Source organism: Trachymyrmex cornetzi, unplaced genomic scaffold, assembly GCF_001594075.2.
Source record: "Trachymyrmex cornetzi isolate Tcor2-1 unplaced genomic scaffold, Tcor1.1 scaffold223, whole genome shotgun sequence".
Taxonomy (NCBI): Eukaryota; Metazoa; Arthropoda; class Insecta; order Hymenoptera; family Formicidae; genus Trachymyrmex; species Trachymyrmex cornetzi.
The window spans coordinates 3,492,225-3,516,987 of record NW_017296881.1 but is presented as its reverse complement, the minus strand read 5'-3'; the positions used below and the strand labels follow the sequence as shown (position 1 = coordinate 3,516,987).

The 24,763-nt window shown below is 35.1% G+C and overlaps 7 protein-coding genes across 12 annotated transcripts; 2 read left to right on the top strand and 5 right to left on the bottom strand.

The window, feature by feature from the left end:
• Positions 1–724: 724 nt before the first annotated feature.
• On the bottom strand, positions 725–4,638 carry LOC108760371 (E3 ubiquitin-protein ligase MARCH8). 3 transcript variants are annotated; one of them, XM_018506276.1, is made up of 6 exons: positions 3,911–4,638; positions 2,874–3,169; positions 2,115–2,206; positions 1,812–1,992; positions 1,439–1,704; positions 725–1,333 (listed from the first exon to the last, which is right to left on the bottom strand). In XM_018506276.1, exons 2-6 carry the CDS (start codon positions 2,988–2,990, stop codon positions 1,072–1,074), a joined length of 918 nt encoding a protein of 305 aa, XP_018361778.1. In that variant the 5' UTR covers positions 2,991–3,169; positions 3,911–4,638; the 3' UTR covers positions 725–1,071. The 3 variants fall into 3 exon arrangements, with proteins under 3 accessions (XP_018361778.1, XP_018361779.1, XP_018361780.1); XM_018506277.1 differs by having other exon boundaries at positions 3,918–4,638; XM_018506278.1 differs by lacking the exon at positions 3,911–4,638 and having other exon boundaries at positions 2,115–2,187; positions 2,874–2,964.
• Positions 4,639–6,655: 2,017 nt separating this feature from the next.
• On the bottom strand, positions 6,656–7,324 carry LOC108760433 (E3 ubiquitin-protein ligase RNF4). Its single transcript, XM_018506399.1, has 2 exons — positions 7,076–7,324; positions 6,656–7,002 (listed from the first exon to the last, which is right to left on the bottom strand). Exons 1-2 carry the CDS (start codon positions 7,297–7,299, stop codon positions 6,696–6,698), a joined length of 531 nt encoding a protein of 176 aa, XP_018361901.1. The 5' UTR covers positions 7,300–7,324; the 3' UTR covers positions 6,656–6,695.
• A 712-nt stretch (positions 7,325–8,036) lies between these two features.
• Positions 8,037–9,358, top strand: LOC108760431 (PRKR-interacting protein 1 homolog). Of its 3 annotated transcripts, none has more exons than XM_018506397.1 (4): positions 8,037–8,175; positions 8,253–8,355; positions 8,438–8,617; positions 8,706–9,358. In XM_018506397.1, the coding sequence occupies exons 1-4, from the start codon at positions 8,162–8,164 to the stop codon at positions 9,102–9,104; spliced, it is 696 nt and encodes a 231-aa protein (XP_018361899.1). In that variant the 5' UTR covers positions 8,037–8,161; the 3' UTR covers positions 9,105–9,358. The 3 variants fall into 3 exon arrangements, with proteins under 3 accessions (XP_018361899.1, XP_018361898.1, XP_018361900.1); XM_018506396.1 differs by having other exon boundaries at positions 8,041–8,175; positions 8,253–8,358; XM_018506398.1 differs by having other exon boundaries at positions 8,043–8,186; positions 8,253–8,358.
• Positions 9,359–9,582: 224 nt separating this feature from the next.
• LOC108760430 (HEAT repeat-containing protein 6) lies at positions 9,583–14,219 on the bottom strand. Its single transcript, XM_018506395.1, has 12 exons — positions 13,854–14,219; positions 13,501–13,749; positions 13,181–13,414; positions 12,278–13,103; positions 11,916–12,205; positions 11,468–11,806; positions 11,020–11,267; positions 10,713–10,932; positions 10,405–10,482; positions 10,128–10,334; positions 9,893–10,009; positions 9,583–9,801 (listed from the first exon to the last, which is right to left on the bottom strand). Exons 1-12 carry the CDS (start codon positions 14,028–14,030, stop codon positions 9,628–9,630), a joined length of 3,159 nt encoding a protein of 1,052 aa, XP_018361897.1. The 5' UTR covers positions 14,031–14,219; the 3' UTR covers positions 9,583–9,627.
• Positions 14,220–17,679: 3,460 nt separating this feature from the next.
• prel (preli-like) lies at positions 17,680–19,982 on the bottom strand. The gene is made up of 3 exons (XM_018506433.1): positions 19,610–19,982; positions 19,302–19,515; positions 17,680–18,937 (listed from the first exon to the last, which is right to left on the bottom strand). Exons 1-3 carry the CDS (start codon positions 19,699–19,701, stop codon positions 18,512–18,514), a joined length of 732 nt encoding a protein of 243 aa, XP_018361935.1. The 5' UTR covers positions 19,702–19,982; the 3' UTR covers positions 17,680–18,511.
• A 505-nt stretch (positions 19,983–20,487) lies between these two features.
• RpL27 (ribosomal protein L27) lies at positions 20,488–21,782 on the top strand. Of its 2 annotated transcripts, none has more exons than XM_018506435.1 (4): positions 20,488–20,582; positions 21,140–21,369; positions 21,474–21,610; positions 21,696–21,782. In XM_018506435.1, the coding sequence occupies exons 2-4, from the start codon at positions 21,151–21,153 to the stop codon at positions 21,742–21,744; spliced, it is 405 nt and encodes a 134-aa protein (XP_018361937.1). In that variant the 5' UTR covers positions 20,488–20,582; positions 21,140–21,150; the 3' UTR covers positions 21,745–21,782. The 2 variants fall into 2 exon arrangements, with proteins under 2 accessions (XP_018361937.1, XP_018361938.1); XM_018506436.1 differs by having other exon boundaries at positions 20,545–20,615.
• A 485-nt stretch (positions 21,783–22,267) lies between these two features.
• Positions 22,268–24,242, bottom strand: DCTN2-p50 (dynactin subunit 2). The gene is made up of 9 exons (XM_018506050.1): positions 24,123–24,242; positions 23,954–24,025; positions 23,747–23,886; positions 23,575–23,686; positions 23,329–23,483; positions 23,001–23,238; positions 22,757–22,933; positions 22,578–22,680; positions 22,268–22,505 (listed from the first exon to the last, which is right to left on the bottom strand). Exons 1-9 carry the CDS (start codon positions 24,156–24,158, stop codon positions 22,321–22,323), a joined length of 1,218 nt encoding a protein of 405 aa, XP_018361552.1. The 5' UTR covers positions 24,159–24,242; the 3' UTR covers positions 22,268–22,320.
• Positions 24,243–24,763: the final 521 nt, after the last annotated feature.

Sequence of the window (24,763 nt, the reverse complement as noted above, 5' to 3'; positions counted from 1 at the left end):
CCCTCCCCTCGATATGCGAGCGCGGTATACGCCGCTTCATTTACACACCGCCGGCCGCTACATAGCGGTTTACAGCAGGAAACGTTCCGCAGCGCGGAAACCGCACGTACCCGGTTTCCGCGGTGCGGACACTTCACACTCACGTAAGACAACACTCTCTTGCACCGCTCCGCGTGGAACGCGACCTTAACGCTTCGCGCGGGATGCCGTGAATCGCTCTTTCTTTTTCTCTCACACTCTCCTTTCTCCCTCGCGCCGCGCGATGTACTCCGGTTGACTCCGGTACTTGTGCCGCTTGTACGGTCTGCTCCGCCGCTGAAAACGCTCGCGGAGAGACGACCGTCCGACCAAACGTTACGGCTACACGCGCGACACTGATCAACCGATCGATACGGCAGCATCGAGCAGCCGGAATCTCCGACCCTCCGACGTCGCCGTAGTCGCCGTCACCGTGACCCGCGACACTCGATCCAGGGGCGCTGGCGTCGCCGTTGTCGCGAGTGCGCATGCGCGCACGTCAGGCCCGCGGAAAACGTATCGCACGTGTACCCCTTTACAGTACGAATAATAAAATACGGAGTATTTCTTTCTGGAGGCTCTGGAACATCTCTCGCGACTCACGCTGTTGTTGCATCATGAATCGCTGATACTTCCAAGAGAATCGCGCGTCCATCTGTTCTTCATTGAATAATGGAAACGGTTAACCACAACAAGGCTGAAAGGGTCGTTTAAATATGGTAAAGTTTATTTAATAACATCACAGATACAATAATTATGTACATAAGAAAGCGCCAGCATTTTCGGGCTGTACACTTCCGTCTCTATCTCACTTGTCAACACTGTAAGCACTGAAGTACTAAGTTTCGGGAAAAAAAGGTGCTGCGTATAAGGGCGGATATTTAACGACTTCGACAAGGATAATTCCGCTCCGAGTTACGAAATCGTATAGTTTAAAAATCATTCGGTTCCACGCGTCCGGGACGCGCTCCATAACTCCGAACCGTGAAATTTGGCTAATCACCTTCCAAACGCACGGATTTTTTTTTAACGACCGTTTTCATCTCCGAAGTATTATAGATTGTCCTCGGACGAAGACAATTTGTCGAATACGTAAAGTTTCAGTTGAGCATCGTGCCTCTGCGGTGGCGCGGTAGAGTCGGGCTTCGCCATTTGCGAGGCACATGGAGGATCTATGGTACGGGGTAACAGAGTGCGGTTGAGCTCGGCCACCGAGGCAGTTGGGTCCTTCAAGGGTAGGGTAACTTCTCTTAAAGAGTCCGTAGGTGAGGAAGGAAGCACCACTTTCTCAGGAGCATTTTGAATAAATATCACCCTGGAACAGTTGGACGTAATCAATTTAGGACAAATTTTTACTCCAGCGATATTGCTGGAGTGCTATACATAAAAATGGAAGAAAGTGGAAAAATACGGCACCTACCTATTAAATGCTCGCCACTTTCTGCATAATGTAATATACGCTTTGCATTGAATATACATAAAAACTAATCCGCCAGTAGAACCAATCACGACGACTATTAATTTGGTCCAGAAGGACCAGTCGACGAATCCGCGTCGGGCCTCCTCTACGGATCGTTCAACGAGTACGTATAATGACCATGCCACGCAGAGCGCGGCCACAGCGTGAAAAGCGACTGCGCACCATAATTTTCGCACTTCCAGCGCGGACATCTCGAGCTTCTCCCACTGTAAAGATATTATGTCTCGTTTATCTTATACTTGACGAATTGTAACATGACAGATACTTTTAATTCTCGGAAGAAACTTTCCTACGATGAAGCAAGTTCGCTTACCTCGCAAAACGGTTTTGTCTTGGCATGCATGATAAATGTGAATTTGCACAATTCGCAGGCGCGCGTGTCTGAAGCTTTTATCCATTGTTGAAGGCAAGCTTGATGTACGTAGCGCAGACTGCCACTGCAATAGCAAGGTGCTAACAAAGGGGCGCCTTCCTCACCCTCGCAATGGCAGATCCTATTTTACAAAATGCATGATTTTCTCACAATGAAATAAAGATTGTACACGTATATGTATATATCTGTAAATAGTACGTTGTACAATCGTATATAGTAACGATAGAATTACGATCTATTTACCTGCAAATATCATGGTTGGTCGAAGACAATGTGTTCACGGACGAGTGGCAATCATCTGGTATAATAGTAACTACTGTACCATAAGCAAAATTCTGAAATGAATATATTTTTATGAGTCACAACGGGAAGAGGTTATTATCAAGATACCCTTATCTTTCTATACAATTTATGTCAACGCATAAGTACTTCCCAGATAATGTGTTATCGGGCTACATTAATAATCATCAAGGTGACAATTATAATATTTAAGAATATAAAATATTTCAAACTTTGCGCTTTATGTCTTTGTTTTCGCAATATTGCTTTTGTACTTTAATTAATTCAATACCTTTATTTTTGGAACATAATACATAACGTGACCTCTATTAACTTTTTGAACTGTAGATTTTTCAGTTTATATTTTGAATTTTCTTAATGAAAATAAAAAGCGAGATAAATTATCATTTATCATAAAATTATACATCTTTGTATTTAAGTCTTAAGTTAGAATTTTATCGAAGTACAGTTTACTTTAAATTAACTGAAAAATATGATTTGATTTTTTGTTGCATTTTCAAAAAAATTTCTATTTCCAATGATGTAAAATAACTCAAAATTACAGTTAGGTAGAATTAACGGTTCTGCATAAAGGAAAACTCTATACAAAGACCTTGCAATTTGCAGAAAAAAAGCACATAGTAAAAGACGTTTCATATTTTCCACAAAGATTTAAAAGAGCTAAATAAAGTAATGTATATTAATTCTCAATAGAACGGTCACCTGTGGTATCCATTCTGATAGAGCTTCTCCACCAGCAGGACTCGTATTATTGGAAGGACCAATTGACAATGGTGGTTGCCAATCAGGCGGATTAACATTAATCTGATGAACCGGCATTACTCTCCAACCTCGCCAAATATAATAATCACTGACAATAAAATTTGATTAAATGTATCTTGGATACATGGTTATTACGTTTTTTTTTGGTATATATTTCGACGCCGAAATTGCAGTATTATATATTTATTCGTATTTTTCAAGCATTATTCAGCCTTTAACATCAAAATGTGTACAGCCTGAAATCAGATATGAAATCAGAAGTGTTACATTTATAAACAGATCTATAAATAACGTACATAAAGTTATTTGGTACGAAAGCATTATATATACACACACACACACACAAACACATTTATACGTATATATTACAAGCTACATTCAGGTGCAAATTCTTTACATAATTATATAACTATAATCTGTTTGCAGCAGCAATTTTTATCCACACATACACACAAGCGTGCGCGCGCGCACGCACGCACGCGACACACACACCACACACACACCACACACACACACACGTTTATGTATACATTTTACCAGTATGTCTGCCAAATGTATTCAACTTATAAATGTCTAGTTAATGAATGAATAATTAACTCAGATTAAAACAATCCGTTTGGCAAATATTCGGACAATAGTTTAACGGATAAGCTCGACGAATAATCAGTTTGTCAACAATATATCCAATAACATGAAGTTTAAAAAAGACATAGATTTTTTTTCTTCTCGAGGGAATTTGTGATAATCGAGCGTTGTTAAACCAAGTCGTTCCACAAACGAGATCAGAGAAGCGACGAAGGTAACTGGCGTGCGTCGCGCTGCGTCGCAAATCGCGAGGTCTCCTCGCGTTTTGTGCGAGATCGAGCCGCATAAAAACGCTCGTCGATATCGCCCCGCGCGAGGGATTTCAGCGGCGCACTGCAGGAGGAACAAGAAGAGGAGAAGGAAAACAAAGCGCACACTGATACGTCACGTACATACTACACGCTCCTGCCCACCGTAGTCGCCCGTCGTGTGTTGTCCCTCGGTCGGAGTGAGTCGGTGTCTTCCGTCGGCCAAGTGACGAGGATCCGCCGGGCCGGGCGGCGAAATTATTCACGAACCGTTTTTTAATATATTACGTCGCGACAACGGAGGAGAGAAACGGGCGGAAAACGGGCACGGGCCAGATTTTGACACTTCACCCTGAGTCAATGACACGACAAACGGGAGGATGTGTCGCTCGGTGTGTCTCTCCCTGCAATTCCGCGTGTGCGCCCGCGCCCGCGCGCGCGCGCGCGCGCGTCGAAGTGTGGCAACCAAACCAAGCGGAGTCTAATCGCGTGCCTTGGCACGACGGCTGGCGTCCACGTAACACCGTCGCGAGCGTGAAAACGCGCTGACACTCGCCGCAATAATTCGCGAGACAACAACACCATTCGCCGTCCTCATCGCAGCGCGCGACCTTTTCACCCCCGCACGGCAAAACAGACAACAGTCGAAAGACAGCTGCGCGTGAACCCCGTCCGTCCGTCTGCTACGCCGCCATGACGTGACGTAGCCGCGGCCTTGGACGCGCCCGGCCAATGGCCAGCCGCGTGAGCGCTGTCGGGTAACGTCTCGCCAATAATACCGCGCGATTTCGAATCCCGCCGTTAAGCTGCTATTCGCGGCCACGCGATACCGGCTGATATCTTTATCGCCGATAAATACATGAGAGTTCCTGCGATTATTCACCATTATTCGCTGTCCAATCACGATAATGTCACGTTCCACGTGTCGTTTATCTCAAATTAAGGAATATCTACGAAATTTTCATATCTTCGGTTTTTTGTACCGCGCACGTGCATGGGCGAATTCGCTTAATTTGTGCGAAGATGTAGGAAAGAATCGAAAATGTAATCACAAAGGAGAAAATTTTATTCACTTGTAAATTCATATTACGACGTTTAATAATAAGTCAAAGGATAATAATTCAAGAATAATAACAATTCGAAGAATACGAAATTCAAAGATTTGCAGATGATCTAGACTAGAGTAAAAATTAAGTCTAAAGATAAAAATATATACATCTCTATACATATACATAATGTATACATACATATATACATTAAATACGCACGTATATATATATTATATATATATATATATATTTATATATAATATATTGTATGTTGTGCATTATATGACAATATATTATATATCACATACAATACATGTAATACAATATACCTACATGTTGCTCTTAGCTCGTACAAGTGTATAACATATATATGCTTATGTATATATATATAGTATTTAGAACTATTCATTGAAAATTTCATCAATCTTCTTGGTAACTGATAAATTTGATTGTATGTCAAATCGTTCCGAATTGCCTTTATACATATATGTACAATGTATATAGCGTCATTTTTTCTCTGTATCGCGCCTGTATTATTCATTAAGCAGATAGGTATGTATTCGTTTTTATACAACAGATTTTGTCAATTATCACCTGGTAAAATGCATAAAAGTCGAAAACTTATTTCCTTTTTGTCATATCGTTTATTAATTTTTATATTTCAAAATTATTTGATGCTGGCTCAATACTGTTTTAGTTACTCTGAAAAAAAAAAGTAAAATCCTGAGAATTTTTATTTCTCTAGACCAAGTAGCGGTAGAAATTTATGTACACCGTAAATAATGATTCACTTAAAAATCTTACAACAGTTCCAATAAAAAATAATATTGTATCTGTACCGTCATGAACGGTAATATATTATTTATATATAGATAATATATTATCTATATATTTCTTTTTCTTTGAAAACGTTGAAGGCATACACCATACTTTTTGAAAGTAGATTTTAATTTGAAACAAGATTGCCTTAGCGTGTTTAAACAGAGAATAGGAAGTAATTATTCTTTTATGAGAATTAACAGATATTGCAAGGTTACATACTCAAATAACGTAAACAAATAATATACATATACATTATGAGTCATTGTATAAAGTATAAATAAGAAAATATATACACTTATATATTAAATTATGAATGTAATTGTATTAAATTAAATTAAGATAATTAAAAGGCGTACTAAATCACTTTCTAATTACATTTTAATATTATAACATAAAATACATAATTTGTTATTTTGAAAATATATTTTAACCAATTACGGTAATAAACTAACTCGAGTTTGTAATCGCGTTGTCTCTTAAAAATTAAGATTTGTTTATAGGCTAATAAATAAAAAATTTGAGCAGTTCTCTTAATATTATAAATTTACAATTCTATGTCCAAAGTAATGGGTCAATTCTAAGCAGAATTGTAAAGACTGGTAAAGTGTTCTCGTAAAACTTCTAAGAACTTATGACTAATATTCTAATTTTATGAGTATGTATTGTAAGACATGATTATTTGTAAATATCTATGATTTCTTGTTATGGTTAAAATTTACAAGAAATTGTAGATATTTACGAATAATCGTACATAAGAAGCTGTCCATAAAAATATAAAGGTACAAGTACTTAAAAATTTTTACAAGTCTTACAAAAACATGTTACGATTCTGCTTAGAATTTAGACATAAGTTTCCAAATAAATACAAATTAATAGAACATGTATATTAAATGTTTTCTTAAACGACAAAATATTGTAAAAACCTCTCTGTGAAGTTTTTTCTAATGTATAAAAACAAAATTAAAGATTTATAATTACCAATTTATGTGTATATAAATAAAGTCACAAAATGAAATCCTACCAAAAGATATGGAACAGCTTGTAATGTTCTATAATATTTAAAGATATAAACGAGTACAAGATTTTAAAGCTATAGTTGCTTTACAAGTTGGACATTTTTTAGCTGTCTTCTGAAGAGATGTCTGCAAACATTCTGAGCAAAACAGATGTCCACAACGAGTAGTATAAGGTTTTAGTTTGGAAGATAATGCTTCGAAACATATTGGGCACGTAAGAGGTATTGGTTCTTTAATATCTGATTGAACTGTATAACATGTTTTATCTTCTTCAATAGTATCATCAAGGGTCAAAACTTCACTTGAATCTGTAGCCCGAGAAACTCTTCCTGTCTTTCTAGTATTTTTCCTAAAAATATATTTTTAGCCTTAAAATAAATCTATTTACTTTCCATTAAGAAATCAGTAAGGTATATACAAACGTTTGGATATTTTGTGTATTTCCTAAAACAATAGGAGGTATAGGCCTATGATGATCTGAATTGCTGGTTCTATTATCGCTAGAAGATACATTTTCGGCATTTCTCAGACATGATCTTAAAGGTCTGACTGACCTTGGTGATTCCTTAGTTAAATCGATAACATCTATTAAGTTGGGCGAAATATCTATTACTGAATCATCCATGGAATCATTTGTACCTTCCATTATATATATATATATATATATATATGTATCAATCTAAAAAATGTAGAAAATTAGGATATTTTTATATATTACATTTTGCTGCTAATTATAAAAACATTTAAATTTAATTATACTTATAATTAAATATAATTAAATTAATATTCATTATATTTATTATTATAAAAACAAATCTAGTAAAAGCTGTTTTATGTTAAAATGTAGCATCTTTTGTACGATGACAAAATCGTGTAGGTTAAGTTACAGATATAATGATACATTTCTATAATTCCGTCAAATCGCGAAGATAAGAACGTACGTTCATCGTTAACAGGCATTGCATATGAGGCACATACCTACTTTGCATAAATTATTAAAAAATTTCCAGTCACACTTCGTTACATTTATTAAAACTGTTTTTCAAATCTCAGCTGTCTCTTTTCTCTCCAAGTGCCTCCAACTGTCTGAAACTACTCTTGCAATGGGCGCATTCAACGGACTCAACAGTTGAGTGAGTTTTCGCTGTTATTGGTGTATTCTTTTAGATTATCCAATCAGAAATTTAGATCTAGAAAAAACATTAATTTGCAGCGAGCGCTCACCTAACTGTTGAATCTACTAAACGCAGCCGCTGTTGACCAGCGAACGCAGGTCGTAGACGGCAATCTTCAATCGCTAATAAAGTTGATAGGTTTAGACCGGAATCAGAGACTTTGAAAGATTGAAATATGACCAATCAAAACAATAGGAGCTAAAATTCCTTTGTCCTCATTGGTCAAATTTCAATCTTCAATCTCAATTTTCAATGCATAGTCCGATTTTGGCCTTAGAAACATTCAAGATCATAGGTTTTTTGTTCCTGTCCTGCACTAAATTGCACTAGAATATGCTAAAGACGCGGTTTGTTATTGGTGTGCTAACCAACAAATTTATTTTGAGAGACTCACAATCACAAAGATTTATATTGCCAATTCCAGTGGAAAAATGTCGGATGACAAGGAAAAGGATGAAGAAAAACCTGTAGTGCCAAAAACAGCCGTGGATCTGCAAAGATTGAAACTAATGAAATTAATGAAGAACGTTGTAAGAAGGCTTCCGTATTTATCTATTGATCTATGCGTTATCAGAATTGTATTATATAATTTGTGTTTTAATTGTACAGGATAAACCAGTTATACTACCGGAACGTCCAAAGGCCAAGAATACACCTTCTGTACCAGAATTTGTTCGTAATGTTATGGGTAGCAGTGCTGGAGCAGGTAGTGGAGAGTTTCACGTGTACAGACATCTGCGACGTAAGGAGTATGCACGGCAAAAATTTATTCAGGAGAAAGCACATAAGGTGATTATTGTATAACATATATCTAGAGTTATCTAAAAATCATCCATTTCTTTCTATTGGTTACAATTTTCTTTTGTCAAAATTATAGGAACATTTAGATGACGAATACCATCAGAAGTTGGAAGAGAATAAAAGATTAGCAGAAGAGACAACGGCAAAGAAACGTGCTAAGAGATTGAGGAAGAAGCAGGGACGTAAGCAGAAGAAACTTATGAAAGCTAACAATAAGGAGGACAATGCCATCATGGACGAAAAGTATAGTGAGGACGATAGTTCAGATGAGAACGAAGAAACTAAAACTGTAAAAAATAGTGAAGTAACTGAAGAAAATGACAGTTGTCCTAAGAACGTATCTACGAATGAAAGTGAAGTAATGTTAGCGACAGAAAAGGAATCATCATTATCTGTGGGAGAAAATCAAGAAGATACGTTAAAGACACAATCTGAGGTATCAAGTGAAAGTATTCAATGTGAAGATGGCACTTGACATATATATTAATGATCAGATATCTCTTGTTGAATTTGAGATTGATCTAGTTTCCATTGAATCACTCAATGTGGAGTACACTCAAAGTCTATGAAAATACGATTGACTGCACTTATTTCACTTCTGCTTTGATCCATAAAATTCAATCTAATGAAGAAATATTACTCCAAATTTTATCTGCACTATAGTGGAACCAAATTGAAGATTTCAGTGGAAACTAGAACATAGATTTTTTAAAGCAATGTATCAGTTACTCATCCGTGAAATTATATATCATACTGTATTATATATCATTATAATACAATTTCATATTGTATGGATTTTTTTAACAATATTAAAATAACTAATTTACATATATATTTTTAATTCCACTGATTTATGTGTTTTATCAAGCTTTCTCTATTAATAAAAATTATTGTAAATTATTGTAAATTGCAGTAAATAGCTGGTAGAAAAAAATGCTAAAATATATGTTACATTGCTTTATTTTTTTTTCGTCATTATTTTAGTTGTATATACAATTCTATATTGTAGAAGTAATGGCATCTAGATTGTCATAGCGATTAGTCTTCTCGAATATATTTGCCAAAGATTGAGCGATTTGTCGTTCTTCAACAGAATGTGCATTTTTCACATGTTGTGCTAATTGGACTTTTGCTTTAATTAAATCTCCTAGCTTTTCAGGTAAAACAGTCTCCTATAACAAAATTTCAATACATTAAAATTATAAAATTACATTCTTCTTATATATTTGATTTAATAATTATATTTTATATAACACACTATACCTGAAATTGTTTCATGAAATTGGAAATTTCTTCTAAATGGTCGCCAATCTCTATCCAAAGACTTTGCAGTTCATATTTTTCTGTATGGGCAGCCACGCAACTAAGAGTAAGGCACAACTGAAAAATATTTTCTGCTTGTTAAATAATAATTAAAAAGTATATATTTTTTATATCAATATATGATCAATAATATTCCAAGAATATTATTATGTATTAAAAGAAAGAGTACACTTACTTGCTGAATGAGTGCATCTCGATGCGGATATTCAACATAGCTTGGTACATGTTGAGCATTTTCAAATGCTAATACAATATTTTTCCACAACATTACAGTATATTTACCGTAATCATTACATGAAGACAGTGCCCATGCGGCGTTAGTTCGTACCTTAAAATTAGGACTATCGCATATCAAAGTTGAAAGCGCTGGAAATACTTGATCCTATAAAAATATCTAGTTTTACACATTTACACAAGATAAATTCATTAATCACATTTTTCCAAGTACATACTTTCCAAGAAGATGGCAATATCGCGTCCGGATCGTGGCTCAAAACCAATCCTAAAGCTCGGCAAGCGTTCCATCGTACCTAATGTTATAAATAAAACAGATTTATTTTTATTAAATAAATCAAGAAATATTTATTGCAGCTACATACTTCGTCATAGCAAAACAATAACAGAACATTTAACGCACAAGTGTCGAGATAATTGATCATAAATAAATCTAATTATTTTAAGTTAAAAAATATATACATAAATAATTACGGAAATTAATATTATAATAATTATTATAAAATCATCAGAACTTTTCTCTTACTTTCATATCGTTTCCTAAAACGGCACATTTAATAAGTGCGTCCAATCCTATTGCCGTGTCGGAAAGTATGTGTTTCTGTGGACATAAATATAAAATAGTTCCAATTGCTCTGACGGCGTTACACTTCACTTTATCATTATCTTTTGTAGCCTTAACGCTTATATGATACAGTTTGGGTAATAAATCTTCTAAAGGAAATGGTTCCACATCTTCATGCTGTCTGGATAAAAGATATATTTTTATATAAATAGAGAAGATATGTCGCGCGCAAAGAAGATAATGAAAGAAGAAAATCTAAAAAACAAACTTTTGCCTGGAAAGACAGTCACACAAATTCGCCAATGCCCAAGCACTTTTTACACGAACACCAAGATTTTTGTCTTCAAAAGCTGAACAAACTATATCAGCCAGATCCATGAGAAAGCCAGTATCGTGTTCCAAAGACGGTAAAGTTACCAACATTCCTAATGCACGTAAGCCAGCTGCTCTTACAGCGCTTTCTTCATCACGAACTGCTCCAAATAGAATTGTAATTATTAATATAACTCTTTGTCTCTGCAAATATAAATGAAAATAAAGCAGAATATTAGAGATGACATAAAAAATATTTAGCTTATAAATGTCATTAAGTTCATAAATGAAGAAATTAAAATTTGGATAAGATTATATCCTTTTTGTTCCAATTATTCTTACCGATAAATGAAGAAATTAAAATTTGGATAAGATTATATCCTTTTTGTTCCAATTATTCTTACCGATAATTGTGTGAAAACATTTCCACTGATGCTACCTAGACAATCGCAAGCAGCTTCTCGCAATATGGTCCGTGATGTTTGGGCGAGTGATATTATAGGTTCAAATATAATGTTCCAAAATAATATACCATTGCTATAAGTTTCAGTATTTGCGAGGCAACCGGACATAATCTCTAAAACTCGACATGCGTGCAATATTACTTGGTTTTCTGTTTCCTCCATAACCGAAATTAAAGCCGTAGTCACATTCTCCAAATGAGGAAATATAAGATTTCCTGTATTAAATACCAGTCTGCCCATAAGTTTTAAAGATTGAAGTCGTACAGGTGTATTAACTGACTAAAATGGAACGTAATTTTTTCAGTCTGACTGACAACTGCTTTAATTACAAAAAGCTTCAAATGTAAATCTCACGAAAAAAAATGTTATGTGTATCGTTTACATATACCTTATTAGATATATTTTGTAAACAAACGCGAACCAGCAAACAAACATTTTCATCTTTTGATATTGACGTGATCTCATTACAGCTATTTGTTGAATTTTCGATATCCTCGACATCTATTTCCTCTTCTTCTGTTCCAACATCACTGATAGAACTAGTATCAAACTGCGAACTTTCTGATCCTATTTCACCAACAGTTTGCTTAGCTAATATGTTTAATATTTCCTGCGTTATAGGTTCACTTGAGGCAAATGCTTCAAAAATAGATAATGCCGCAACTCGTACAGTCGGATCTAGAAAAATAACTTGACTGTAATGAAAGTAATAAATTAAAAATTAAATAGAATAATAAAGGCAAAATATACCTTTGTGAAATATATGCGGCTTACAATTCCTAACTAATTTGGTAGCCAAACCCGGTTTCAGTCGTTCGTATGGTGTGCCCTGTACAAGAGCTGCCGTACATTTTAACGCATGCGTTAACACAGCTACATTTTTTTCAGCTAGCAAAATTAATGATAATGTAAAATGTAGTTCCTTGACCATTAAACATACTGTGCCGAAGAATGTGATGAAAGAGGTATGATTGGTATCCTCGGCATGTATTAAAAATGGTTTAGCACCTATCAACAATTCAGTTAATGCGCACAATACATTCTGTCGCACTTTAGACACAGGTTCAACTAGTATGCTTCTTGTCAATACTCTTGCGTCGTTTCGTGAACCTGTAGCTACGATTTGCGGCCAGTATCCGAAAATCTCTTTACTCCGAGTGATTTCTATTAGAATCTGCAATAAACGTACTGCTCCCAATCTTACTTTGGAATCAATGTGGATAGAATTATTAATCTCTGTATCTGAAGTATCTGAATCACTGGAATATTTGGAAATTCCTGTGTGTTCTGGAATGGCACTATTTCCTGAATCGGACGTATTTTTCTTGGCTAGTGTTTTCCTGGATCTTGCTTTGTGATTTTTAAGATTCTTGCATTTGGGAACTATATGAACACGTTCTGGGAGATTCATGGCAGCTGGACGAAGTAATTGTGGCCTTGTGACTGAATAACCTTTGATGCCATAAAATAGGAACGCTTGCACCACTCCTAATATTTCTCCAATAAGATCAGGAGATTTAAGGATCAATTTTTCAATGATCATACAATGTAAAATGTGCAAGCATAAATTTATGATCTATAAATGTATAAGTAACTCAATAAAATGTATATGCATATATATCTTTTGAATTGTACGAAAAATAAATTACATACCTTACTGTAGTAAAGCTTATCATCATTATGATATGGTAAAAGTGATAAAATTTTAAAAATTATATCTTTTATCAAATATGTAAATTCATCTGATAAGCAATGATTATTGCTTTTGTTTGTTATAATTTCTTCTAAACATCCAAGTGCATGGAAATTAATTTCAGACCATGGGTTACATAATGGATTTAAATGTTTCATTAACAAACCCTTATCTTTAAGTAACAGACGTACATGCTGAAACATCAAGCAGTTGCCTAATTTTATATAATGATACAATTTTATTCAATAATCTGTTGTTGAAAAAGAAGCCATATACTAACATGATTGATGTCATCAAAATAATTAAAATGTAAAAAGCTTTTTATAGCGATTAATACATCAACTTGTGCCAGTGGGTCAGAAAACTCCAATGCTTCTAAAATCCATCGTTTGCAAGTTACAAATGTCCGACCATGAAGCTTGATGTTGCTCTGAGTTAAATTGTACAGAAATTTACAAACATTTTGAACTAAAAATGTTTCTGTAGGTAGAACTGCTGCACAAAGTTGATTCACCAATAATAATATCGCCTGGAAATAGATTACAATGTAATCTCAATAAATGACAAAGTGTAGTTTGAGATGCAACTAGTACATGTTTTGTATTAGTCAACAAAATATCAAATATTCCTTACATCATTATTTACAATATTGAGGCATCTGTAATCTAGTTCGTTGAGATCATTTAAACACGCGTTGATCTGTTTCTTGTTGCTGAGTTTTGTACTAGTTAACGAAAGTAGTCTTTCGATTAACGAACAAAACTGTGTCGTAGTATCACTAACTGCACGATTTACGAGTAACGAGGCCATGATCACAGTTTACATTAAATAATTTTGTTATTTAAAACAGCATAAATAACTTCAACAACTATCTTGTAATTTGTATATTACTACATATTGTGACATTGCACGATTTTTAATAGATTATAAAAAACGATGTATTTACTCCGTATAGAAATAAAACCTGAGAGCACCCATGGTATAAGCAGAGGGGCATTATTCTCTCTTTCGTTTTTGGTGCACTAGTGCAAATATGTGGCAGAAACGCGTAGATGTGTCCACCATTTTTAGGGGCCGATTGCCAAACTCTGTATTCTAGGGACATTCTAGGGTATGGTCAACGCGATGTTGCAAACGCTTTGAAGCGTTTTTTAATTGGTCAGTTTGTAAAATTCTTTCTTCTAATTGGTCCATCAAATGCTTCGAAGCATTTGTAGCGAGACTTTGACCACAGCCTAGGTCCGATTGCACCAATGGGTGCATTTAGTACTACTAACCATGATAAAAAGACAAGGGTATGCTCATGCGCATGACCAATCAGATTTTTGTCCTTGCTTACGTCACAACGAGTGGCTTACGCCACTGTTCAGCAATTTCAGATTGTTTTGGAAAGGTAAAATATTTAATTTTACTTCCCTCAGTTTTTTTTGTTTTTTTCATATAATTGCCGCATCCTTTCACTATGCAGGTCATCGTGAAAATATTTTTAACATTAACTTCTACCGATGACAACGTGCACTACGCCATGGACGCCATGATAAATTACGACCGATAACCACCGATTGCACCCGAATCAGAACCGACCAATCAACGCGTACCCGAATATGACGTAGGCAAGGACATGCGCAAGCTGAACGAGTTTTAGACAATTGATGAGCATACCCTTGTATTTTTATCATGCTACTAACGTTCAGTGAGCGCTCAGTGAGCTCTTACATCTGATTGGCATATTCCATTAGAACTAAAAATATAGACCAAACAGATATAAAGCCTTGTGTCCACGATGTAAAGCCTTGTGGTCCGAGACCTCGGATGAAGAAAGAATTGACCAATCGCAATGGTCATGTGATCAAATTGTTCAAATGTGATTTGTTAATTTTTTCTCTGTCCGAGATCTCGGAACGATTTCTAGTATCGTGGACATTGGGCTTAAGAGCTTGAGCGCTCATGGAAGCACCCAAATGGGAATGCGGCACCGCTTGCCACGTGGCAAGTTATTGCACTAACCAATAATTTTGTGTTCTTATGGCGTTTTTCACTAGTAGAACCGGTACGCACTCAGTGCACATTAAAGCTGTTGTATATTAACCTAATTTGACTGTAAAAGTGAGAAATCTCAGTTAATAAAATACCCAATGTATAGTTTATCAAATATCACAATAAAATGTATTAAGGATTTCGTGGTTTAATTCATTTCTATATTTTTATAAAATGTACATTTTTATGTCGATTTGTGTACAACGGCTTTAAAGTGCACTGAGTGCGCACTAGCTCTGCCAGTGAAAAACGCTATTAGATCGCGACCATGTGCGTTTCATACACTTACGGCGCGCGTTCGAATTCAGTGTGTTACCTTGTAACTTTTGAACAATTTGATCACATGACCATTGCGATTGGTCAATGCTTTCTTCATCCGAGATCTCGGACCGATTTCTAGCATCGTGGACACAAGGCTTTAGATCGGCCTCACTATGCAAAATTTCTATAATGATGTAATATTACTTCTGCCGCGTGGCAAAAGTTGGATTGAGTTCAACTTTTGTCGCGCGGTGGAAATGATATATCTATTACTTCCAAGCAAGCGAGACGCGAGACAATGGGCGCATTCAAGTTGACAAAACGGCTAGCCTGCTCGCCGAGCAAATGAACATAATTGGTTGTTACTTATAGATCCAACCAATCATATTTAATCGCTCGGTAAGCATACTTAGGCTGCGTTCGGAAACATCACCCGAGTGCTTCTGTGTATCGTTTTATCATTGTTGTTCAGCCAATGTTAAATAAGGATAAGGTGATACACAGGGGCACCCGGGTGATATTTCCGAACGCAGCCTTAGCTGCTTTGCCGTCTTCAACTCGCTCAATAAATTGTCTATCGCGCCAATTTCTGTCGCGCGGCAAGCGTTGGCTGCGTTCAATGTGCTGGAGCCAATACTTTGACTTTAAGGAAGACTTATGCCCGTATTCATAGTCAGGCCTTATATTTGAGGCTTCCTTAAATTTATCTTCAGATGCTCTACGAATTATTTCATAAATTATGGCTAATGAGCATATAAAGATAAATTTAAAGAAGCCTTAAGTACCCGAGGTCTGACTATGAATACAGGCATTAAAATTTTATCTGTCTCGTTTTAAAGCTGAAAAAAAAGGGAGAAACGAATTTTGTCTCGCTTAAAGTCAACGTAACGTTGGTGCAACCGGGCCTTATCGAACGACTCTCGTAGATGTGAAGTGCATATCACAATATCGACACTGTTGATAAAGTCGAACTGTTGAAAATGAATATGATACGAGTCCTGCTATATCCACAAATTGTGGATAAAGATAGATAATAATATACATATATAATTATAAATAAAGCCTTCCATACATATATAATTATATGTATATATTTATGCTTACGTAATTTTTCTTTTGCTCTAATCTATATACAGAAAGCGTCTAACTTTTGAATCATGAAGGAAGAAAAATAATACAGGATCACTTAGTTAACATCCTATCACTCTGGAAAATGTATGTATGTGTGTAAAATAAATATAATATTTATAATATACTAAAAATAAAAATTTATTTTAATTTAATAAATTGATATCAAATAAATTTATACATTATATTGTCTTAAACTTAAAATTGTTTTTTTTTGTATTCTATTAAAAACCATTTTGTGTTTTACTATAAAAAAAATATATTACATTGTATGCCTTTACAATGTAATGTATATAAGTATTTTTACATATATATTTTTCATAAAAATATGAAACATAATATAAGAATAAAAATAAGTGGAACGTTGTTTTCAATCTGACTTCTCTATGTGTAGAATATAAATCGTATATATAAATTATGTATCTAACGTTTCAAATGAACTAAATTTTTATGTTATATATTTACAATTCGGAAAACGCGAGTATACAATAGTTGCGTCACAAGTTAAAATTACGAAATAGTTAAATGTATTCAGTTTTATACGAAACAATGAAGCATATGTATGAGCGTCGACGGAAGTTTTTTAATCGCATTTGCGATTTCCGCGAGATTACGACGCGATTCCATGCCTTTCACTTGCGACTGAGTATAACATGCGAGTGTGTCGATCGAATGACTTTTTAACCGCATTTACAATTTCCGTAATAACGCGTGTAGCTTTACTCGCCTTTCGCATCTCATACTGCGTTGTATGATCCAATTGCACAAAAGTCATAGGTATATTAAATTTGTTACTAGAAACATTGAGGTTTATTTAAAAAGGTTACGGAATTAAAACTTTATTTAAATACATGTAAGAGCATTAGTTACATTCATGAAAATTTCATTTAATTTTAGTTGCCCAAATTGTTACTTACTCTCATTAATAATTTAAATCTTTTTAATAACAATTCAAAGAAAAATATTTAAAATATAGAAATACTGTACAACAATCTTAAATCACAGTTATAATTATTTTAATAACGTATGGCAACATATACTGAAATTATGATACATTGATAATGTATGGAATCAAGTCTTTCAGTAACTTGCAGTGGTCAATTGCAATTGGTCAATTGACACTATCCGTGCCCCGACGCATATCTACAAACTACATTTATTATATTAACAGAGAAAAAATTTATTGTAAAATTATCTATTTAAATGTATATTTGTAACGTATGTAATTGTTTTCATTGGCATTAATAATTGCGTATGAAATGCTGTTCTTTACAATAGTCAATTGCAAGCTTTAGGTATGCGCTGTATGCACGAAATGCGCGAATGAGTGCTGAAACACATTGACAAGCACATCGGAATACTTCTTGCAAATCTTGTATATATACAAGAGATATTTCACGATTGTGAAAGAAATAGAAAATGTTTTTATGTGTAAAAAATGAATAAATAATTTAATGCTCATTTCTGATGCAAGCATGTATCACATTTGATAGCATGCTTAACAATTTGGCAGTTAAAAGGAATGGTAACATTACAAGTGGATCAGACTCGTGAAACTTTAGCAAATTTTACATATGTATAAATGTTACGATGAGAATCTTGTGCTATCAAGTCTAACAAATTTTCTCAAGTTTCATTATGTGTTGTTCAATCAACCAACTTTCTAAATCTTTTGCACTGTGTCATTAAACTGTGCCTATTAATTAATATACAAATAACTGCACTCTCGAACTAGTCTCTAAAGCTTTACCATTGTTTTGTTCAAGATACATCAATAATACCGTGTTATTCGAGAATATTTCCATCGCTAAACGATATTATTCAATAATACGGTTTCACGCTTTGCGTTTGTGGAATATATAAATTTACGATTGATTTGGTTGACAGGCCGCATATATTGGTCTTGCTTTTTCCTTTGCTAAATCCGTGGCTTTCTTAGCAGCGTCTTTGACCTTCTCTGCTTTACCCTGTAAAGAATGCTGTAAGTCCTCTGCAAGGCTCGGCTTTATCGTAACACCATCATCTGCAGTGCTGTGGCCGGCTTGCACCGAAAAACTCGTCTGAGATAGATTTGGATTTAGAAACTGTGTTGTATGAGGAAACATATTTGCAAGAACGTAATTGAAGCCCTCCGACATTTTGGCGCAATTCTTTTTAAACCGATCTAAGCCAAAGGCTTGAATTGCTCTGCTGAAACCAAAGACTTGACTGTCTATCCATGCCGATCTCTTTGCAATTGTCCAGTCTGGATTTTCATCAGAGATTTGATAAACCACTTTCTCGACAATACTCTGAAAAAAATATATATAATTATAATTCCTTAGGTTAAAAACCTAATTATCGATTATAATCATTAATAATTATAATTGTTTTCTATATCAAGATCATCAATCTTTAAATGTTTTTACTATTTAACAATCAAACAGATAACAGAATTTATAACTAAAAATTAGTTTTATAAATTATGTATGTTTGGTATTAATTTTATACTAATTCATTTAAAATAGGACTTTTTGTAAAGAGAAAAAACAAAATATCTTCATTATCTATTTCTCTAAAATTGATTTAGATCACCCAGGAAACAAGTTAACATTTATTGTTTTAACATTTGTCTTAAAATAATGACAATATCAGTTTGTTTTCTAGGTAGCCTACCATAACTTTGGTGTATCCCAAATTCCTTGTATACGTAGTCAGAGTCTTTGCTTCTGGATCAACAATACTCTCTTCCACGATTTTTACAATGTTTTTACTAACAAATCTTTCACCCCATTTGGGTACTCTGTTGGTTTTCGTCAGCAGCCGCTTGGAGTAGAGCTTTCCATTTTTAACTTCTCTGGAGATCGTATCCTCGGTGAGAACGTGTGAACTGAAAATCGTATTGCACGTGAATTCTGATGAATGCGCAATGTTATGTAATATTTGTATTTTAGTTACGCATGTGATGTAACGTGTCCGGTTACCTGTGCGGATTCGGATATCTCTGAAAGAATCCTCGAACGACCTGTGTCCAATCGAACTTGAAGACTGTGATGTTCTCATAATATTTCACCATCGTGCAAGGACGACGAATCCGTTTTTACTCGACGGGGAAAAAGGTCTGTGAAGAAAGCAACGTGAGCGGTAGTGCGAATCTTCGACGAGATTGACACAGATTACCGCGAGAATACGGTCGGCAATGGATCTGAATGGATCAGAATCCCCGGCGAATACGCCGCTTGTAGGACATAACGAAAATCATGTATTTAACACGCGATTACGTGCATTGAAGCAATGCGCAGTGATAAAAATGCAGCAAGAAGAGAGAGGGAATCATGGAAATAGAAGAACTGAGAGTTGCGCTCGCGCCTGCGAAACGAAACGCGAATCATTACCGAAACCATTGATAGGATATTATCATGGATAGAGACTAATGGCTACTGTACACTGGACGCGATGAGCGATTAGCGACGAGCGATATCCAATAAAAACTCTGCTTTTTCTCACGTGACGACGCAAAGCAAAGCTCTCATTGGGTATCGCTCGTCGCTCATCGCTCATCGCGTCCAGTGTGCAATAACCATAATGCCTCCGGCACACCAGCGCGATGTTCGTCGCGCGCGACACGCGATATCCAATGAATGTACAGCTTTACCGATGTTCTCATTCTAAAGGTATACTCTCATTGGATATCGCGTGTCGCGCGCGACGAACATCGCGCTGGTGTGCCGGAGCCATAAGGCCGGCATTCATAGGCTGTGTTCAGCAGACTCAGCAGTTTTGCAACCTTTATATCTCAATTTTGGACTTTTTCTTGTTTAGAATGGCCAATGGTTGATTGAACGCGTTTTCACGGTTCAACCTCGGCGAATCAGGCGGATGTGCTGCGGCACATCTATCGTTTCATAGTCCATGGTGTAGTCAACTTCCTTTTCTACGGCACGAAAAATCCGTGAGGTGCGTGATACATATTGCTGTATAGAATAATCTGTGAGCATCGGGTATTTTAACGGTTTTTCCGCCACATTTCGCGCCGCGTTTGCGATCAATGTGCAACGCGGTCCCCATTCACATGTTGATGTTTGATTTCTGCCCTCGAAGTATATTTGCTACCAGACAATCGCGGGGTTAACCTCTCCGGTCGAGCCCCACGTCGCGTTCCACAACGACCGGCTGCTCGGTTGTTATCAATTTCTCGCGATTCCGTTACTTCTCGGAACGTCACACCACGTAACGCGATGCCTCTGGTTCTTTTGTTCTTTTTTTAGATTATAAATTGGTCTGTCACGCGGTACGAGAGGTTATGTGACGCTTGATATTTTAAGATGTTTACATTGCCAGCAAGGATTTATTTCGATATGATTTGCTTTAGATGAAAAATAGTAACACTAACATTTTCGATTCTATAGAAACACTCGTTAGAATATAACTCGTAGTTATGTCATAGTTTGAAATTTCTTATCTTATAAGTCATAATTTGTAGTTTATATGTATATGCCTTGTTTCTTTTTCAGCATACACCAAAATGGTGAAAATTATGAAAATAGGGAAAGTCGTGCTGGTCCTCAGCGGCCGGTACGCAGGAAGAAAAGCCATTGTCATGCGTAATTATGATGAAGGTACAGCAGAAAAACAATATGGACATGCTATGGTTGCAGGCATTGACCGGTATCCACGCAAAGTCCACAAAAGGATGGGCAAGGGTAAACTGCATAAACGGTCTAAAATCAAGCCCTTTGTTAAGGTACATTTTCTCATTCTCATAAAATTCTTTTTGGAAATCTTGGATAAAGTAGAAATTTTCAATATTTTTATTATATGTCCTGATTTATTTGTAAAACATTTTAGATCCTAAATTATAATCATTTAATGCCAACAAGATATACAGTGGATCTACAGTTGGAAAAAGTGGCTCCTAAAGATCTTAAGGACCCAATGAAGCGCAAGAAGGTTCGTTTCCAGACGCGTGTCAAATTTGAAGAGAGGTACGTAATTTAATATACTGCTGTCATCTCAAAATCCGTGCATCATAATCATAATTATTATCTAATTTTTGATCGTATTTTCCAGGTATAAAAACGGTAAAAACAAATGGTTTTTCCAGAAATTAAGATTCTAATTGTTTCTAAATAAAAGTCTGATATACAGATGTAAAAAGGTGAATACAATTTTTTCCATCACATTATCCTATGTAAACGAGATATATTGAACCTTTTTATATATATTTTTATTACCTTCTATTTTATCTTTTTTTAATTTAATCTACTTATACTTAAGTTATACTTCATAAGTCTCGTTAACTCCTACCATTCATATTACACACATATATACATATACATATATATATATATATAATATTCAATAAAACTTGTAAGTTTTTTTACTGAAATTCCAGTTTTATTTTAATTTGCATGTTTTATTACATGAAGTTATATTTTTTATGTTTGTGCATTGCATATCTAAACGAATTTAATAGGCTTTTATTTCAGTAGTTATACTGTAGAAATTAAATGTTATATTATAACAAAATATTCAAGAATAAAGTAACGAAATAATTGTGATATAAGGAAAAATATATAGAATTTATAAATTATATTAAATAAACAATAACTTAACTTGATAGAAATATATAAAGACTCCGAGTATATAAAGCGAATTTTATAAATTGATCTAGCTGTGCTTTATGACTAGATCTCTACTTTATTTTGTTCAGTTTTTTGACACGTTCATCGAGCAACGCTAAGTTGCTTTTTATGACCTCCATATTAGAAGCAAAACTTTCCTGAACTCCCTTCAGTAGAGACTTGTTACTTTCTAATCCCGACGAGATTTCTACTTGCAGCTCCTCTAATTTTATTAAAGATTTACTGAAAACAGCAGCTGAAATGCAATACATTTTCTTAGAATGCATTTTTAGATAAGCATACATTCGACATCGTTGATTAGTTATACCTTGTTGATGAATATCACTCAATGCCAATAATCTTTCTACTGTTTGTGGTAATATTTGTGATATAGCATCCGTTTTCTTCATTATTTCATACATTTCCGAGATCTGTAAGAAAAAAATACGAAAGAAACGATTCATTATGCAAGATATATTGTAAAGTTAAAAACACTCGGTATCTTACCTTTTGCTCTTGCTCCGATTCTTGTTCCGTTGTTGCCCTTTTCTGCGCAATACTGTCCATCCGGTAAATCAATGTGCCTAATCTCGTTTCGATGGTGTCCAATTGATTAACATCTAACAACGAAGCCTTCGCTTCTAATTGTTGCACAGCTTCCATGACGCCCTGACATTTAAGATTCTGTGAAGAAAAATTAAGTTACAAATCTCTGAAATATGTATGCTTGAAAAATTTTAATGAGTTCTACCTGCGAAAATTTCGAAAGCTTGTCGTTACTTGTTCCTATGATATTTTCTAGACAGCAAAGTCTTTGCTCGAGCTGTGCGATCCTAGCAGCTTCCTGCATTCTTGCTTTTTCTGGCAAATACATCATCTGATACTTAAGAGTACCAGGCTCAACCAACTCGTCTGTCTTTGTACTCTCCGACGTTTTGGTGGAAGGCATACTGGTTTGCTTAAACAATTCTATCTGCGATATCAATTGCCTGTAAAATTAACATCATTCTATAATACAATTCTTCAAAGGAAAAATGACATTTGTACGTAATAGATAATAGGTTTTCAATTTCACATACTTAAGTATAGTGCCTTGTGGATCTGATAGACTTGCAATTACATCAGGTCCTAAACACTCTTCCAATTTCAGAGAAACCAATTGTTTTTCTATCTGTTGTGCTTGAGCAATGATTTCGCTCACAGATTTGATCTCTTCCTCATCCTTGGATTTTTCCTGCATACATTATTAATGTATATTAATTCTTAGGGTGTTATTATGAACTACAGAATAATTTTAGCATATTCTATTGACAACGATAGTTTACCTTTAATTCATTCAACTCTTCATACAATTCCTTAATTTCACATTGTAGTCGTTGGAACTTTTGGAGAGGAGTCTCTTTCTCACCCTCACCAGCGAGTTCCCAATCGCCGAATCTAGAAATATTTGTGTTTCTATTGTTCTAGATTATTAAACATATTATTAGAATAGCTCACTTGTATCCTGTTCTTGGCTTGTTAGATAGACGATCTGAGAAATCAACCGGCTTTCCGACAATCTGTTTGCCCTTGAACTTGTTGAATGCCTCTTTGGCACTGATGTGTAGCTGTTCCACGCAAGAGCTATCAGGTTCATCCTAAACAATCGATCAATTAATACAATGAATGTTATGTACAATGCATATTTTACATTACATCTTTTACCTCGCAGTATATTTGCATTTGCTCCGATTCTGGCAAATCACTTGTCTCGTAAACGTCAAGCTGGTCGTACGCCTAGGACATTTATTCAGTGTACGACATAAAACCGTTTATTCGTGAGGAAATGCATAAAATTATAATAAACGTGTAAAGTAGGTATAAGAAAACTTACAATTCCAGGTAAATCAGCGTATTTGGGGTCCGCCATTTCTTGCGATTTCCTAAGGAATTCAGAAATAATACGGAGTGTTGTCACTGTTGTCAGAGCTTGGTAAGGCGTCCGTAAGTATACACCCGTATACACTATGGGCGCATTCAGTGAACTTAACAGTTGAGTGAGCGCTCGCTGTTATTGGTGTATTCTTTTAGATTATCCAATCAAATCTTTAGTTCTAGAAGAATACACCAATAGCAGCGGGCGCTCACTCAACTGTTGTGTCCATCGAATGCGATGCATTAATTCAGGTCATAGTAGTGATTTGACTTACCGATGTGTCGATAATTTATATAATATATAATTTATTATCAAAAGGGATATATCGACTCAGCATCGGCAAGTCAAATCGCTACTTGTACGGCATTGAACTAAATTTTATAACTGTGATTAACAGTGAATGATAAGAATATAAAGTTGATAAGAATATGATTTGAGCTTTATTTATTTTTTCTAATTTCCTAAAAAAACTGCATTTTTAAAGCAGTTTTCTAGTTCCTAACGGTTTAAAATAAAAAAAAACTTAATGATTTAATTGTGCTCTTATCACAACATATTGTGTAGCTATTCGTATAAGGTTAAATAGATTTTTAATAAGA